General features: G+C 46.0%; 1 protein-coding gene across 2 annotated transcripts; it reads left to right on the plus strand.

Moving 5' to 3' along the window:
• The first annotated feature begins 1636 nt into the window (after positions 1–1636).
• Positions 1637–17304, plus strand: PPM1K (protein phosphatase, Mg2+/Mn2+ dependent 1K). Of its 2 annotated transcripts, none has more exons than XM_027884400.1 (7): positions 1637–1740; positions 5344–5881; positions 6447–6547; positions 13932–14097; positions 14625–14769; positions 15815–15949; positions 16284–17304. In XM_027884400.1, the coding sequence occupies exons 2-7, from the start codon at positions 5442–5444 to the stop codon at positions 16413–16415; spliced, it is 1119 nt and encodes a 372-aa protein (XP_027740201.1). In that variant the 5' UTR covers positions 1637–1740; positions 5344–5441; the 3' UTR covers positions 16416–17304. The 2 variants fall into 2 exon arrangements, with proteins under 2 accessions (XP_027740201.1, XP_027740200.1); XM_027884399.1 differs by lacking the exon at positions 1637–1740 and adding an exon at positions 2280–2368.
• Positions 17305–18637: the final 1333 nt, after the last annotated feature.

Consider the following 18637-nt stretch of genomic DNA (forward strand, 5'->3'; position numbering starts at 1 on the left):
CTGCCATTTGAGTGCTGTCAGAGGCCCCACAAAGTACCAACTGCTGCACCGCAGCCCATCCCCTTGCCCCATGCCCCAATCTGTTCCTCTGCATATTTTTGATGTTGACACCCGGCCTCGTCTTCAAGCCTGCTGCCTTCTCACAGAGCTATTTCTTCTGCTTTCTATTCTTTCTCCAGCCACCTCAAATTCCATACTGCTGCCACTTCAGCTACCTCCCACTTGCCTTCCAAAACCCCGTAAATATAAGAGTAATTCCACTGCACATAAAGCAGTAAAACATTTAAAACTTCCATGCTGGCCTTTCACTGCAAAATATATGGGGCAGAAATTGTTTCCTGGCACTTGTGCCTCCATATCATATATGACCCTGACACTTCTTGGAAGCCCCTGCTGATGCCACTCTGTAAATTTTTGTTTTTTGTTTTACAGGAAATATGCTGGGTTTGTTCTCAATAAATCACTGCGCTAGTCTGGGTCACTTCTGCTCAGGAGATCTGCTGCTCTTTGTCCAATGCCAGGAGAGCTGGTTTCCACAGAGCATTGTTTTTCCTCCATCTCACCACAGAAAAATGGGAACCAAGGAAATACAACCCGCAGTGACAGATGACAGCGTTGCCATCCCCAAAAGATTCACAAGGTCAAATTTCATTCTGAATGCTGAGTGAGACACCACACAACTGGAAATCAGAGCACTCTGGTAGGTGCTCCCTGCTCACCTAGCCTCTTCATCCACAAGTAGACCTGTACAGTGAGAGCTCTGAGGGATTTTATTGCTGCTTCTCTGGCCAGAAGTTGATGGGGTTTGCAGTCAAGACACACCGTGCAGTGGGCACTAGGACTGCTTAGCTGTCCCCTGCTGAATACAGAAGGGAGACAGCTGACATCAAGCTTCTTTCAGAACACGGCAAAGGTGACGTTGCAGCGGATGCTAATATGACTGGCAGCTTTGACAGGTTAAGGATTGCCACCTAATAACAGCACTCGGTATAGATACACAGGTTTAAGTTTTTAAGAATCTGTATCCATAGTCATGAGATCAAATAACTTAGTTTCCTGAAATACTGGTGCCTTTGTGAAGTCCTTGGTTGGGAAATTGAAATTGCCAGTTTGTAAACCTATGGGTCCAGTATCATGTCTTAAAGGGCTTTTTACAAGGTGACCTTAATCACAAAGAAAAGTTAGAGGAGATAATGCTCTTGAAATAAAAACAAACAAACCAAACCCCTCACTTCAACAACACAAAAGCTTTCTTACCTCACAAATATCTGGGATAAACTTGACAGTGGCCCCCTTAAACTCCCATGGAAACTGCCCTGGCTCTCTTTTTTCTCTTCAGGTGTCCGTTTTCAAGTCCTCTGATCCCCCGCGGACAGCACAGAGTGGAAGGGACAGCGTGTTTCAAAGGCTTTTGTAATAAGAGCCATCCGATTTGCCAAATTGCGTCAAAGGTCAAAGACTGTGTCGGCAGGAGCACAGCACAAAGCTAATGATCTCTTTATGCTCCCACTTGGACACGGGTCACTTAAGGAGGCAGCAGGGCCTTTCCCATAGAGACGGCCACCTTCCGAGCAGCACTCACAGGGGTGTTTTGAATCTGTGGCTGTATTTTCCTGTAAAGATGTCACGGCTGTTTCCACCGGCCTCTTGAGCAGCCCTGGGGCAGCAGCTGCAGGCACAGCCTGGCTGTCCCCACAATGGAGCTTCCACCTGCCGACAGCCAAAGGGGGCTGTAGCCAAGTGGGGGTCCGCCTCTTCTCCCTGGACGAGAGGACATGGTCTTAAGCTGCACCTGGGGAGGTTTACGCTGGACATTAGGAAGAATTTCTTCACAGGAAGGGTGATGAGACACTGGAATGGGCTGCCCAGGGAGGTGGTGGAGTCACCACCCCCCCAGAGGTGTCTAGGGAAAGACTGGACGTGACACTTGGTGCCGTGGCCTGGCTGACATGGTGGTGTTGGGTGACAGTCCGGACTTGACCTCAGAGGTCTTTTCCAACCTAATTGACTCTATGATTCTGTGCAACCGGGGGCTGCGCGGGCACACCGCCACCAGCCCGACTCCAGCGCCTCGGCCAAGGCCATTCCCGCCTCCCTCCTCCTCCTCCTCCTCCTCCTCCTGCCGCCGCAACCCCTCTCTCCCGCGCAAGGAGAGGCCGGAGCCCCGCGGGAGGCGGGGCGGGGGCGGCGGGGGAGGCTCGGCCGCGGCCGGGGCCGATTGGTGGGGCCGATTGGCGGGGGCCGGCTGGGCGGGCGGGGCCGGGGCGCGGCAGGAGGCAGCAGCGGGGCCGCGCTCGCAGCCTCGGCCGGGGAGGCGCCGCTCTCGCACCGCTGGGGCGCTGCCGCCGGTGCCCGGGCGCGGGAGGAGGTAAGAGCCGCCTCTCCCCGGGCCGGGCCGGGCCGGCCCCCCGGGGCAGCGCCGGGGCTGGGGGTGAGCGAGGGGAGGGCGCCGCGGGGAGCGGGATCCGCGGTGCGGAAGCGTCTCCCGGCGGCTGCTGGGCGGGAAGGGCCGCGGCAGGGCCGCCGCTGCCCCCGCGGGGCTGGCACGGCACGGAGAGGGTCTGGGAACGGGAGGGAGAGGGGCTGGGAACGGCAGGGAGAAGGGCTGGGAACGGCAGGGAGAGGGGCTGGGAACGGCAGGGAGAAGGGCTGGGAATGCCGGGGAGTGGGGGCTCGAACGCCGCTGCCCGACGAACCGCGCGGCTTTTGTCATGATGCTCAGAATAAATCCGGCTCCGTAATTAGCAGATGAGTAATTCGTGATTGGTAAATTGCAGCGGAGTCGTCGTTAAATTGCTGCTGTTTGTGTGCAGTTTGCAGTCCAGGCTGGGGGAAGGAGGCGGGGGGGGCGTGATTAGGTTGTCACCGATTTAAAAAAAAACCACCAACAACCAACCCTCTGATTTAAGCCGAGCTTAACATAACAGTTAACATACCCCGCGGTCCTGCCTGCATCTGTGGGGCTTGGAAAGCGTGCGAAGCAAGTGCACTCGGAGTTGTACATTCCTTTTCACATACGTCGGATCCCCCGGGGCAGCAGGCATGCCTTCGCTTTCTTCCGGGTTTCCTTTTTTTACCCCTCCTTCTCTTCTGGCAGCCTGGAAAATTTCCATCTGCTGAGCAGCAGCAGCAGCAGCCAGCCCTGTAAAAAGGGGCACCACTACAGTTTTAATAGCTCACCGCTTTAAGCATTCTATTTCCCTTCCCGCCTCCAGGAACTGTTTCTCTGAGTTCAGTGTGTACAGGTGAACAGGATCAGATGGAGCGCCTCAAAGCAGATTTCCATCTAGAACTGTCCATCTTGGACTTTGGCTTTAGCAGCAGTGCCTGTCCCCCCCCACCTCCCTCCCCCTTTTCAATACCTCAGTTCGTGTTTGCAGACATACCAGCTAGCAAAGCACGGACTGCTGTGTGTCTAGCTGAAAGCAAACGCTGTTTACATAACAGGAACTGAAGAGCAGGTTCCTGCTCCTGACTTGCAGAGGCGCTTGAAAACCAAAACTGTCGTCAGCATTTATTTTTGGCCGGAATAGGAGGCCTTCTGAGAGTTGAATTTGATAGGGAACAAATGCATGAATTAGCTTGTGGATTTGGACTGATCCTCTGATTCATGCTGTGGATACAGGGGAATCTAAATATAGGTAGCATTTCATGTTCTCTTCTCAAGCTGACAGAAGTGAAAAGGAGTGTGGGTTTTGTTAATTGTCAGGCTTTCAATTTGCTGGTGCTTTGTTTCACAGAAGGAGGTTAATGTGCTGTTGTTATGAGTCAAGGATAACAGGAAACAAAAAGCAACTCAAGAATGTAAATCAGTTTTTAAATACCTGTAAGTGCACTGAAATAAGGGTGTGATATTGCCATCACCCTGAAGTAAAATGGAAAATCCTAAATTCCAAGTATTTCCACATTCAACTGATGCAACAAAAGTGATTTCCAGAATATTCAGCCTTTTATCAAGTCAAGAGTTAACTTTTAAGTGCTAAGTAAAGAAACCTTTCCTCTTTCCATGCAGAAATTGCATGAAAGGTAAACAGAGAGTGTCTAAACCAACATGCTTTGAGCTGTGAATGAGTTTAACGAAGACCTCCCAAAAGCTGTGTCACTGCCATTTTTTGCTGAAGCAACCACTTAAGTTACCTTTGACTGCATGTTTTTTTACAACCACATGGATTTTATGTGGCAATTTAAAAACACATTTTTAACAAATATTTCGGACCTACAGATATTGCTCTTTTCTGTTTGATTACATCAGGCTACTCTGCTGCCTTTTTTTTTTTTTTTTTTGCATTCACCATAAGCCTGGATATTTTTAGTTCCTTTATTATGGCATATAATACCTTCCACTCATAGTTTTGCTCTCAGCAAACTTTAAACAATTAAGTTAGAAATCCCTCTCTTAAAATTTTGTGTGGTTCGTTACAGTGATCTGATGGTCCAGTTCAAATTACTCTGGTGCAACAACATGTAGTTATCACAAACTGCATCCCAGACTTTCACCGAGTTAGCTTTTACTGTACAAAAGGTCAAATAAGCCAATCTTTCTACATTTTTCAGCGTGCTAGATGAGTCATCATTAGTGAATTTTTGTCTGTGCTGAGCCAAGGAGAGTGTTTTAATTTATCTGGACAGCAAAAGAGATTTGAGAAGCCAGCAGAAGATCTTGCTTGCCTGTGTTAGCCAAAGGAATACATTTCAGGGTTATGTGGCAGAGAACTTCAGGCCAGACAGAACAGCAAATAGCTGCATGGGATTTGTTTAAGGGGGAAAATTGTGGGTGCAGTTGTGGATGTCCATGGATACACTTAGTGGTCATTCTTAGCACACACACACACACAAAATCACAATTAACTGTGCAGGTTTGTGATGAAAAGCATTGTTCAAGACCTCCATAAATGTGACAGAACTGAATATCCTGTGCAGATGAAAAAACGCTTTAAAATCTAGGCAAATACATTTCTTCCCCCTTTTCCCCCGGGGAGCCACAGTGCGGATGTTTGAAGAGCATGTACGATAAGCTCATTTTCACAACCTTATCTCCTATTTTCGCCTACTCATATTTTAGCAAAGTCGTTATCACTCTCATTTTCTCCATCACAACCGCCCCAACCATTGAAAATGCAGGATGTCATTTTGCAGGTGGCCAGCAGGAATGCCTTACCTTGTTCTGGTTTCAGTGTGGGCTGCTGAGTGTGGGATCGTTTCTCAGTGAGTCACGCAGACCGCCCTGTACTTGCTTCTAGGCAGAGCTGTGCTCGGCATGATTAGCGGGCTCTGAGGGTGACACTGTTTCCTGAATGATGTAACTGAAAATTCCCTTTCCCGCGCTTCTTGTTTCCTGATCAGTTTCCTCATTGTTCTCCAGGACATTCCGGCAGCCACAGTGTCTTTTACTCCTGATCTTTTTTTTTTTTTTTTCCTGAGAAGTTCTGTGAAGACAAGTTATGTCAACAGCTACTTTAATTAATTTGGTACGAAATGGAGGGTATCAAGTAAGAAGGAGAGCCGTGCTCACGTCCCGCCTCTTGCAAGACGAGAAGCGCCCGACAGGCGCCTGCTACACCTCCAGCTCTGAGCGCCGTGCTTCCCGCTTTGATCCGGATGGGAGCGGGCGGCCGACCACATGGGACACCTTTGGCATCTGGGACAATCGCATTGACGAGCCCATTCTCCTCCCACCAAGCATAAAGTACGGGAAGCCGATTCCTAAAGTGAGCCTGACCAACGTGGGCTGCGCGAGCCACATCGGGAAACGCAAGGAGAACGAAGACCGGTTCGATTATTCTCAGCTGACGGAGGATATCCTGTACTTTGCAGTATACGATGGACATGGTGGGGCAGCAGCAGCTGACTTCTGTGACAAATACATGGAAAAATATATTAAGTAAGTGCACATCAAGTGAATGTGTGTCAAATAAATGTCAGTAGAGATTCCTTCCTTAGGGCTGAGAGAGAATCGGAGGGTTTTACATTGTTGTTAATCCTCCTAGATTACGTAGCCACCTGTCCTAACGGGACAGCAGGAGCACCAGGTGGAATAGACACGCCATGAACTACTTACTCTGTGGTGTGGCTGCCCCATCGAGCAAGCCCACAAAGGCAAAACACGATTTTACTCACCATCCATAAAATGACTGGGAACACAGGGAGAGTGTGAATTGACTGTTTTCACGTGGGGTCACTGTGATTGCTTACAGTCACTACAGTTTCCTTACACTCTTTTCTCTCTATCCCATCCCCGGATGTTGGAAGAGGAATTCACATATTTGCAAAATTACTTCCAGTAAATTGCTTCCAGTGCAGGTCATTAGTAAAATCATGTTACCTTTTCACTGAAATGCAGCATTATTCAGTGTGAGCAAGGAGGAGATAGGAGTATGAAGCAGATTGATCAAGATGTGTATTTCTTGGAAAGAAGTTTAGTTTTTTGTTTGCTTGTTTGTTTCCAGGGAATTTCTTGCTGAGGAGGAGAACTTGGAGAATGTTTTGAGCAAAGCTTTTCTAGAAATAAACAAAGCATATGAAAGGCATGCTAATCTCTCTGCTGATGGTAGGTAAAAAGATATTCTACTCCTATGAGTGTGGACAATAAAGTATGTCTTATTTGCTCAGTAGTATTGCACTAAAATGTCCAGAAAAGTGCTTGAAAACAGTTTTACTTAACACAGGATTTAGCTCTGATCACTTAACTGCAAATGAAACAATTATGGTTTACCTCCTTAAATAAAAACAGCTACTGAAAGTCTCAATCAAATTTACTGTGGGAGTTATGAATCTGAACGTGAGCATAATCATCAGTGAATTTCTCTTAATGTGATTATGTCAAGGACAGTGTTTGTCAAGGTAGCAAAGAGCAATTTAGATTTGCAAGAACCATAATTTTATTGTGCAAGAAACGTGGAGGGAGGGCTGGTTTTGTTTGGGCTTTTGTGTGTGTGGGGGAAGTGTTGTTTTTATATGTTTGTTTGTTTGTTTTGAAGCTGTTATTCCTATGGTTTAAAAGCAGCAGTGTCAAAGTTCCCCTTTCTAACTTGGCTGCTGCACCTGAGGAGGAACATAAGCCACAATTAATGCAATTGATATTGCTTCTGCACAAACAGAATCACAGGAGTAGCTGAGTGTGAAAGGGAAAAAAACAGTGAAGAGGAAAACAAGTTTGGCTGTGGTAAGGCTGTGGTAAAGCTGGCACCAGCCCTTTTAGACTTGGTAATCCTGGCTGTTAATGAAGTTCTTGTGTATATGTCTAGAGACTAAGTACATCTGAAGTTCCAGTTCCAGCAACTGGAACTTATGGAGAGTAACTTGGCAAGGAAAATAGAGGTGCCTGTACCAGGAGTTTTCTTGGCCGTTAGATAAAATTTTGAGAGTCAGTTTAGCCAGTCTTAAAAATAAAACCAAAACCAATCCCAATTAAAAAAAAACAAAAACAAAAACAACAACAACCTACAACAATAAAAAGACCCCAGCCACCAAACCCATCTTCCCCACTCCAAACAAACGAAAAATCTGTCCCAGTGCTGGTGCAGGCTCTGGTACAAGCAACCTGATCGAGGCTGTTCCAGAACAGAAACTGTAAAACTCTTCTCTCCAAGAAAGACTGGAAACCAACAAAGCCCTCTAGGGACTGAAGTGATACTGTATTCTCAAGCTGCTTTTCTTAAGCAGGGAATGACTACAATCAAGTAATGGAAAGGCTTCCTGCACTTTAACTGCTAGATGAATCTAAGTGGACCCAAACTATTTCCTGGCAGGGCAGGTGGCCTGACTGTTGCAGCACTGTGAGGGATACATACCTTTCTTCTTCCTTGGTACAGGCTAAGGTATCATGAAAAAATTCTTCAGTCCTGAAATGCAGCCCTTAAAGGTATTAAATCTATAAATTTCATTTTCCCATTGTATTTCAGTGGTAAAAAAGTCAGGAGTCAGTTTTGACCTATGGGTTGAGTTTTAACTGAGCTCATGAGAGACTCATCAGTAGAGCAGTCGTGCTTTTTGTCCTAGAGCCTCCTTGCAAATATGTTTTCTTAGAAGCCCAAATCCAATACAGCATTTGAATGCTAGTTTATGTGCTTCCCTGGATCAGAACCTTTAATTTTCATTAACATGAAGATCTATTCATCCCCCTCCCTTCCCCCCTTTGAGTAGGATAGCTCTTGGTTTGGCTCATTGCAGTGACCTCTGTTGAGTGTCAGAGCGGCTCCTTGATGAGAAGGATTGAGAACTGTGCTTGCTATATTATTCTGTTATTCTGAAAATGGTTTCCAATTAGAATATTTTGTACCTGAGACTTACAGAACTGGATGAGAACAATATTTCACAGACAAGTGGTGCAGCAAGCTGAGCATTTTAGAACTGCTTGTAGGATTTTTTCATATCATTTAACTAACTGGTGCTGCCTAATGCCAGCAAACTTATGCAATGGTTACCAGGGTACTGGACAAGCCCTCTTAATTAAAAAAGCTTGAGGTCAAGCAAAATAGAAGGTTAAAGCGTTGTCAGACATCCATAGGGGCCACACTCTGGCAGGCACTCAGTGTTTCTCAGGTAGGCTGAGCCACCTGCAAGCTCTTGGAGGAGCCTGTGGGATCTAAGTGCCCAGTGCTCTTGGCTGAAAATCAAGCTCTAAGGCAAAGAATGGAGTAACAGGGTGCGGACTTATGAACGGATTAAACTTGTTGCATATCGGTTGCTAAAATAATTCAATACCGTGTTTTGACTGCTTTGTGTGGATATTTTTGTTGTTGCTCATGTTTTGAAAGTTACATAAAATTTCAGTGCTTGGCATCTGTCTGGTAGAAGTCTAATTCCAAACTGATTCGGTTTGCCAGCAAAATGTCTGATTAATTGTGGCTATTCTAGATGTGACAGTCAAGACAGTTGCTAAAATATCTTGAAGATGGTGGCTGGTTGTGTAATGGTGTGTCTGGGATACACTGGATGCTCCCCAAGACTGACCTCCTTTGGAAACCTGGCCACAGCTGATGAAGTGGAGAATGATAGCTTAGTCTTGTTCCCGTAAATGTCCCTTCCAGGGCTCACTCCTTTCTCTGTGTCTGCAAAAAAAACCCAAACAGTGCATGTTGAGGATATCCAGATCTTTACTAACACACATCCAAATTTGACCTGAGTGTATACCTACCTGGGTGTTTGAAGGAACCTAATTCCTGGGACAAATCCCTGTAGCCAAGATTGCATGTTTGAGGCATTGTTTCTATTTACTATTTAAGGGGTAAAACCCTTACATAATGGCACAAATTCAACAGGACTAGAGATGTGCCTTGTTGGAGCCCCTAGCTACATCTTCAGGAGCATGGCCGTTTGTAGGTCCACTTTACAATTATAACATATTGGAAATTACAGATGGAAAATGCATAGCATAATAGTTTCTGTGAGCTTTCAATAATAATAATAAAAAAAAAGGTACTGCTACTGTGTTTGGCATGCAGTTCACTAGTGCTGTTGGAGGGCTGTGCTGGCCTGCTGGAGACTGTCACTCTGACAGCAATCTGTACCTGTTGTTTCACACAAAAGCATAAAAAACTTGCTGTAGGCGTGTCTGGGATAATCTGTCCTCTGCCTAAATCCTGTCTAATCATTAACAGTTTGGAGATATGCCTGAGCCCCTGGAGCTTGGCGTTTGGTATCTCTTCAAAAATGCATTTTCATTCCCTTCCACACATTTAAATGTAACCAGTCACTTTCAAGTCACAGCTAAACTTAGGTATAGGACATAGCAAAGGAAGCTCACATCCAACCAATGTCATTATCCATTGGACAACTGCCACAGATGGGCAGAATTTTTGGATATTTTTGACCAGCCATAAAAACTGAAATGTAAAGGCTGAATAGCCTTACTCGGCAAGGGCTGAAATAAGACTGTGAACTGTGTGCTTGAGGGAATTTGAGCACTTCCCTGGAGAAATGTAAGATAAACCCTCTCCTGGCTCAGTGCAGTCATACAAGGTATTGTTACTGCTGCTGTTCACTGCGAGCCACTGCTTGGGAGAAAACTACAGGGATTCTGTCCACGTTGACCAGTCACTTCTAGAATAGCCATCTTATTAAAACATAGCCAGGTATTAACTGGTGTATCTGTATTTGAAAGGTGCCTCTTGAACATTATTATGCTGAGCAAACAGCAAAAGTTATTTAAAAATAATGAAATTTTTAAAGTAGTGGGGTTTGGGTTTGTTGGTTTTTTTTCAAGTTGCCATTCAAAAAATGATTTTTATTTCTTTACATATGTTAACCTGCAACACTGAGGAAAAGGGAGAGCTGCAGAAATTGTACTTAAGTATTTCCTAAATCCATCAACATTGCAAACGAAGCCTTTTTATCCAAGGACCCTGATTATTACCTAATCAAGTTAAAAGCTACTAATTACAATGTTAAAGGGATGTTAATTTCGCATACTTCCCATGGGTCAGAACAATTCATATACTTCTATTCAGTGCCTTTAAGATGGCCCCATTTCACTTGACACTGGTTTGGACTCCCCATTTTGATGTTATATATAAATATATATATATATATATATATAAAAATAAATAAATTGAGGAAACAGATTTGGCCACATTCTGTACTGAAGATGTTCATTAAAGTGGCCACTCTTGCCATATACGAGGCAGCTGGCCCTTTAGCATTGATAAAATTCTTTGGTTGATTTGTTGGTTGGTTACTTACCTCCACAGGGGGGGAACAAAAAAAATGCAAATTTCATTTTGTCTGAATCTAAAATAGTTTTGTCACACAGCTATAGAAAGAAGGTGAGAACAGTGGCAATTTCCCAGAAGCACCGAGGCTGATTTATCTGTGGCCAGAGATGCACATGCAAGCCTGAAGTGCTTCCCATCTGACCTGCACAGACAGTGCAGGCAAACCCGAGCGTGATACATCCCCTTGTTCTGCAGCCCTTACTCTTTCATCTCCAGTGTTGCAGGTTTATTTTGTTTGAACAAAGTCCCTGGGTGAATTTCCTATTTGCCTCTGTGTGCGTGTTATTTGTGGCAGACACTGTACCTGGTCAGCAGCTCTAGAACTGGAGGCCCTGGACATGTGCTGGGCTTCAGTGGAAAGAGAGATCTGCTTAATTTTGTCCCAGGTGAAGGAGTCCGGCGGTTCCTAGCCTGGACTACTGGAAGGTTCCCACATCCTCTTTGTCACATTAGTTGAGATGACTTGCAGTAAAAGTTGTCCAGTGAGTGTTAAGAACCTATTGAAAGATCTTAGTTTTATAGTGATATCGTTAGGAAAACAAAATAAACTCTTTAATTGTTAAAACCAATACATATGCTGATGCAACGTATTTTGTATTGTTAAATAAACTAGCAGCAGTTGTAGTAAAGCATTAGAAATGTTATCCCATCATCATTCCTGTGGGTTTGAGCTGTGCTAGAAATCGCATAATGCTGCATCCACGTTCTTGCATCCCTACCCAGATCATGAACTGGTTCCAAGAAAAGATCATGAGCAGGATTCGTGTTTTTTTCTCGAAGTGCTATTTAACCAATAAACTATCAAGTCACTATGTGCATTACCACAATTCTGGAAAATATCTTGACTTGTTCTTTAGTACCATCACTTGATTTTGTGATAGCAGTTCTTTTCTTTGGGAGTTTGTACTCAAAAGAGGCAGGTTCACCCAAATGTTCCCAAGTCTTCTATGAATTGAAGGCTACGGATCTTAACTTTTTCAGAAACAGCTTGTGCTTCTCAGCATAGACTCAAACCCACAGCATGAAATGGGAAAGTAGCAGCAATTCTGCGTTAATTTGAATGTCTAAGTAAAATCTATTTTCCGTAAAAAAAAAAAAAAAGAAGGTAGTTTTATGTAGGTTCTTTATTTCATTTCTTTTAACTGTTGGCTAAAACAGGTATTTTACTGGTTCTACTAAAATTCCTAATCACACCTGTTAGCATCTCATTTTCATAACGTGCCTCAAAGTGAGGCTGCACCAGACTAGTCCTTGCTTCAAATTAGAAACAGGATGTCAGTGTTTGCCTGAATAGTCCAAAGCTGCCAGCATCTAGTTTGGAATATCACAGCCTGCATGGCAGCTGTGACATAGTCCAAGGTTTGACTTGCCTGATGTTCACGATGGACATCTTGTTTCAGTGTACAGCTAAACCAAGTCCTTGCTGCAGTAATAATACCTGTTTTAAATAATAACACAAGCTTAGTTAACACTGTTTTGTGAGGGTGTTTTCCCTTTTGATCCATCAGCTCGCTGATTTCACTGCACAACAAGGCTCGATGCATCTTTCAGGGCTTTGTGCACTTCAGTTTACTCCCAGCTCTGTTTTACTTACAGGGTGCTAAGGCCTCATAGGGTTGGGGAAAGAGGTTGTCAAGACCCCAGAGCACTTGCATTGCTGTTGCTGTTTGCTGGCAGCTGGTCAGGGATGGGGCTGGCTGGCATTCCTTGGGATCAAACATGCAGTCCTATCTCAGATCTGTCTCCATTCCCCAGAGCCAGGGCTGCAGGGCCGGGTAGTTGTAGCTGAGCTCTGCGGAAGCAGTGATAGAAAGATATTTAACTATTAGTGACATATACCAGGAATATAACAGGGGATTCATATTCTTAAGTGAGCCCAAAACTCACCTCGAATTAGCTTGCTTTGAAAAACTGGAACAACTGGAAATGCCCAGAATGCAGGTGACCTACAGAGGGCCTTTCAAGGGGATTTGGCTGTGAATGCAAATGTTTTCCAGGCTTGTCCTGGCCAGACGTTTTACAGTAATAGCTCAAGTCAGCAGGAGTTACTGCTTTCCAGGCACCTCTCCCTGGGTTACCTTTGCAGAATTTGCAGGAAGGGAAGGTACTAACTGTAAAATGGGACTACTCCGTTCAAAAAGCAAAATAAAAAAGGAAAGCGGAGCAGTTCTTCTCAGATTTTCTTCACTGCAGATAAAACTACAGGTCTTTTCTAAAATATGCAGACTCACGTTTCTTCTTTTCGAGCACTTCTAATTATTCCTGAGTGTTGTAAAAATCTAAATGAAAATCCCTTAAATTTACTTGCACAAGTAATCCAAGGTCCCTGAGTGCAGTCAGCCTGCTCAGCTCTCTGCAAGAGAAGGAGCACAGCATCCAGGGCTCTGTTTTGCCCTCTAGGCAGTCACTCTACACCCTGTAAATGATCCCAGCAGTGCCCCCGGGCAGGTTGTCTGGGCAGCCACTGCCACCTGACTGCATCAGTTTGCAGGCACAAGGCAAGGCAGAATCCCAGAATCCAGCTTCACCTTTTCACTGGGACCTCCAGCAAGTTGACAGGATCTGAAGGGAGTAGCGTTCCCCCCTGAAAAAGGTCAGTGGCCTGTTGACTGAACTCCTTTTCCCTTGGCAAAGCTGGGGGAAGCAGAGGGGGAGTGTAACAGCTCTGACAGCAACAGGAGGGTGCCACAGACTGGTAAAGGAGGGATCTATTGCTTCTCCTCTGCTGACCTACGTGGAGCTACAATGACTATTCCTCAGTTGCCTGCTTCACCACCTAACAGAAGGAAAGAGCCATCACCTTTATGGTGAGCTACCTGTGCAGTCACTGTGCCCAGGGATAAGGACAGTAACACTGTAACTCACGGTGAGCTACTGGGACAGAAAAAACTATTTGCTACAGGCTGAAAGGAAGCCCATGTAACTTACAGTGCTTTTGTTCCACTTGCCCTGTTTGCATGGAGCCATGTTGTTGCACAGAAATACTTACCCTTTCCACTTCCTCTCTCTTTCCCCAGTCCTACATGCATGCATGTTTGCTCTGTTCTTTTTTTTTTTTTTTTTTTTTCTATGTAGATTTAGTTTAAACTTAGAAGCAGTTACTTACTGGTTATGTAGAGCACATGTTGTCTTCATTTTACCAGTTGAAACTGTTGCTGCTATAAACAGTTCCACGCTTTGAGGCAGTGCTAAAACCTCTCTTTCATATGGCATTTATAGCAACTTTGCTGAACTCTGGGACCACTGCAACAGTGGCTCTGCTCCGGGATGGCATTGAGCTGGTGGTGGCAAGTGTGGGAGACAGCCGTGCCCTGCTGTGCCGAAAGGGAAAGGCCATGAAACTCACCATTGACCATACTCCAGAAAGAAAGGAGGAGAAGGAGAGGTACCTGCTGGCTGATGATGGGGCTTCCCAGAGCACGGCCTCAGTCAGGATGGGCTTGTGTTCTGCTGCTGGGTTGGGCCAGGAAGAAAGTAGAGACGAACGTAGTGCTCTGGGGCCACCTCTGAGCTGGCAGTAAGCAGCACAGCTCCAGTTAACTCACTGGGTTCCATTTAGAGGACTGTGGATGTGGAAAGCCCTCCACGAGCATAAACTGTCTCAACAGTAAAATCAGCACAACTGAGATTCAGTACAGAGCCACGACCACATGGTTCAGACTTGTCCAAGACTGCCAAGTTAGAACCAAGACCTGAGGAAATGCACTGTGGTTCCCAGGTCTGGACTCAGCCCACCAAGACATATCCCTTCCATGGAACCTTCAAACAGCTAAAGCCAACCCTCGGTGTCCCAGCTTAGGCACTCCACACCTCATTCCCCATTGTAGCTAGGGACAGAAATTGTGATAGAGAGGGGGGTAATGGTGGGAAGCACTAACTCACGTTCACTTCTCCTTTTGTACCTCTGGACAGGATTAAGAAGTGCGGTGGCTTCGTTTCCTGGAACAGTCTGGGACAACCTCACGTGAATGGTAGACTTGCAATGACGCGGAGCATAGGAGATTTGGATCTTAAAAACAGTGGTGTGATAGCCCTGCCAGAAACAAAAAGGGTTCAGGTAAAAGAAGGTCTGGTTAGCAGGGACAGCAACATTCGGACTAAGGGGCAGCATAGATATTTGATGGAGGTGGCGGCACCCACACGACATGAGCCCAGGTGAAGCCTGATGGCCACGTTGTTTTTAACTAAAGAAACCAGAGAGCAATTCTAATTAAGTTGTTTCAGATTAACACTAAAAGGACAGAAAAGAATCTGGTACTAGATTCAACCAGCTCAGCCTCTAAATCCCATTTCTCACAGAAGAATACGTCAGGGAAGAAAGATAATGGATGATATCCGTTACTGAAATATAGAGGTGGTAGTCTGTTTGGGTCTTGTGGTCAAATGAATAACTTTGGGAGAGTGCTGGTATAAAACCATCACTGAGAACCAGGTGGGATATGGATGGGCCACCATCAAAAAAAGTAGGATATGTAGAGGTTTGCACAGTTGAGAGGAGAGAGGGGAGAAGGAAAGGGCAGCTGGATGCATCTTACCATAGCTGTAGTTCAGTGGAATACAAATTAACCACCCAGAAGGTATTCAGCACAGTTGCCTTCACTTTGGCAGGAAGGCTCTCCTTTCAGCTCACGCTGTTTGTTACTTTTTCCAATGCACCTCCCAGGGCCCCGGGAACTTACATTCAATTGGTCCTAATAAAATGCCACCACTAGGCCTGAGGGGTTTAGGGAGGTGACTGCAGTGCTATCATGTCTCCCTTGAAATCCTGAGTTTCAGAAAGAATTTTGCTGACTGGTTAATGTACCTGATCTCTTGTAATGGATCTGGTCTTTTGGCTTCCTAGAACTGGAAGCACCTTAAGACACTCTCCTCCAGTACAGGGAACACAGTCTGTGTGACCCATGGATGTACCCGAGGATTCGAGGTGCAGCCTTTGGCTAGCCAAGAACTGGGGGTTCCAGTTAGTCCTCGCACAGAGAGCAGGAGAGCAGGCAGTACCCCTGGAAAAAGTACTTTACAACAGAGTGTAACAACGTGAAGGCAGTTAATCTGCCTTGCAGCACTCACCCCTTCATTGTGCATTCCGTGTGCCTTTATTGCAGTTGCATCACGCAGATGACAGCTTTCTGGTCCTTACCACAGACGGGATTAACTTCATAGTGAACAGCCAGGAGATCTGCGACTTCATCAGCCAGTGCCATGATCCTGCTGAAGCTGCCCACTTTGTTACTGAGCAGGTAATACCAGGGCTTCTCTGGGCACCACATGCTTGTTGGGGTTTTTTTTCTTTGTTTCAGTTTAAAAAACACAAGTATACAACCACATGTCCAAGCGATTTGGACTTTTCTCCTTACCCTGGGTCTCGCCACATCCTTGCCAGGCATTAGTTCAATTAACTTGCTTAGCTCCCAGTCCACTGTAACTGCAGCTTGTTCCTGTGCTGAATTTGTCATCGGCATAGACAGAAACAGCCGGTGTCTCACCGCGGTTCTGGATGGTGCATATCGTGTGGAAAACTCTGGAGCACACCAGAGTGGAGCATCAGGGCTGACACTGTGTTTCTCCTCTCAGGCAGTGCAGTTTGGCAGTGAAGACAACAGCACGATTGTCATAGTGCCCTTTGGAGCTTGGGGCAAGTACAAGAACGGCGAGGTCAGCTTCTCCTTCAGCCGCAGCTTCGCTTCCAGCGGGAGGTGGGCCTGAAGACCTGCCTCAGCCATCTTTCCCTGCCATCGTCCAGACACAGGAGAACATATCCATCTATCCATAGGCTGACTCAGTGTCTCGTCCATCTCCTACGTTCCCAGTGTTTAGAAGGTGCCACTGCTCCCTTGGTGCGTAGCGCCCCGTTGTTGCTTACAGCTGACTATTCTGCTGCCTGCCTTCATTCCAGTCGGCACTGAGGCAGCCGTTTGGGATTGCAGTCCCAGCAGCTCCACACATCACTTTGTTCACATAGACGAGGCTCTGCTGGGCTTTCACCTGAGGCTGGAGGGGTTGCACAGTCATTCCACACCTCCCTGTATTCCCCAGGACCCTTAGTGACCTGGCAGCTGTGTAAGCCTGAGCCCCATGCCGGCTCCCTTGTAGGTTAATACTTGGGGGAACAAACGCACACAATTGTTGTTGGATAGGCAGAAAGAGGGCTTGTTGTCCTCCTCTGCTGCAGCCACCCAGAACTCCCCTGTGCTTCAGGAGAAGTGGGTGAAAAATAAGGGAGAAGTTTCAGAAGTGTTTAGGTTCTGATGCCAGTGGCATTCGGTGTAGCTGTACGTCCCGAGACAGTGCTGCTTTGCAGGGCTTTTATGCTCTCACCACCATCATCCATGATCCTCTAGCTCCAAGGAGACAGACCAGGCTGGAGCCATGTGCTGTTGGACACATGGGAACCTTTCTCCATTGGGTCCAAAGCCTGTACAGTCTCTGTGGACCATGCAGCAGCCCCCTGCACTGTCTTCTACTTTGCTGTGTCAGTGCTTGATAGGAGCACAAAAGAGGGAAAAAGACGCACAGTTTTGATACCCAGAGACTCTCATCAACTTGAATTTCTTCTTTTTTTTTTTTTTAATAAAGAAAATAAGCTAATTTCAAAGATTTCTCTCTTCAAGATTTGATGTGCAAGACAGTTATTTCTTCATGAATACATGAGGATTTTCATGCCCTCCGCTGAATTGTCTGAGTAAGCTGTGATCTCCCTTGTCTCTGTATGGTATACGGGCAGATGTAAAATGCCCCAAGCAGGCTAGAGAAAGGAGAGAGTGTAACTTAAGGTAATTTTTGTAAGTTTTGGGTATTGTTTCTAGGAGGTCTCAGATACTCAGACACCACAAGAGAGTTTTATACTTGAAGGAAGTGTTTCCAGTTTTCTTATTGGGGCGAGTCTGTGTCCAGTGAGGCATGGGGGGACCAGAGCTCTGAGCCAGCTCGTTTCGCTGCTGTGACATGGACTGCAGGTGACAGTGTTGGCAGCAGGTGAAGATCTGTCCCAGCATGTCTTGTTGTCTTGTTCAGACATCCTTCTTTCTCCATTTCACATCAGGTGTGCAGCTCCTGTGGCCTCCTGATCACCCTGTTGCAATGAAATATGGGCAGAGAAAAATTGGTCTTTTCTCAGGCTTGCTGCTGTATTTCTCATTCTGTAGGTGTTTCCAACCGCACAGTTGTAAAATCGAAAGAGGCAAAAGATACTAAGTCACCTTGCAAACAAAATTTCTGAGGTGCCTGGCCTGATGTTCATTTTCCAGTGTGAAGCACAAATCTTCTTTACTTTTATCCCTTTCCTTTTAGTCCAGGGTTACTTAGTCCCTTAGTCCGTCATTCCACAGATTTTTCCTTGCCTCTGTTCAGAGACCTCGCAGCACCCAGCAGAGCACTGTGTTGTACTGACATCATTAGGTACTTGGTGTTCGGAGTGTGCTGGTTTTGCCCCATCACTTGGTGTGTTACGTGGTGCGTATAATGTGTATATTCAGTTTATAAGCACAGAGAGCTTGTGAATCTGTGTGTATCAATCTCTGTTGCATGGTGCCCAGGCCTCTGTAATGAGCACTCCACTGTTGTACAGTCATAATTCCTTCTGTCTCCTCAGATTTTCCCCGGAGCTGTGGTTTGGTGTTTGCCTGAGGTTAGAATGGTTGCTGATCCTGGGCTCAGCCTGGCTTACCTGAGGCTGGGACAGCACTTTTAGCTGGCACCAGCAAGAGCAGGTTCTCAGTCTCTGTAGCAAGTTTGAAGATTCCCACAACCCATTTGTGGCAAAAACTGCAAAACACAGTCTCTTCCGAGCACCTGAGGAGACACTGCACCTGACAGAGGCTCAGAGAGCTGCTCTGGTTTGTGCTGCAGCAGGAACATCTGACAGTCTTCCTCCTGCCCAAGTGTCCTGCTGAAACAGCAAGTCTGGTAGTTCCTAGCAAAGGGTTAAC

Source organism: Empidonax traillii, unplaced genomic scaffold (assembly GCF_003031625.1).
Source record: "Empidonax traillii isolate 1590-97213 ecotype Southwest subspecies unplaced genomic scaffold, ASM303162v1 scaffold144:size1428860, whole genome shotgun sequence".
NCBI classification, from domain to species: Eukaryota; Metazoa; Chordata; class Aves; order Passeriformes; family Tyrannidae; genus Empidonax; species Empidonax traillii.

Excerpts from the sequence above, each read along its gene's own strand:
- PPM1K (XM_027884400.1), top strand. The coding sequence starts at position 5,442 with ATGTCAACAGCTACTTTAATTAATTTGGTACGAAATGGAGGGTATCAA. Across the intron at positions 6,548-13,931 it reads TGCTAATCTCTCTGCTGATG|CAACTTTGCTGAACTCTGGG; the intron begins GTAGGTAAAAAG and ends TGGCATTTATAG. Across the intron at positions 15,950-16,283 it reads CCCACTTTGTTACTGAGCAG|GCAGTGCAGTTTGGCAGTGA; the intron begins GTAATACCAGGG and ends TTCTCCTCTCAG.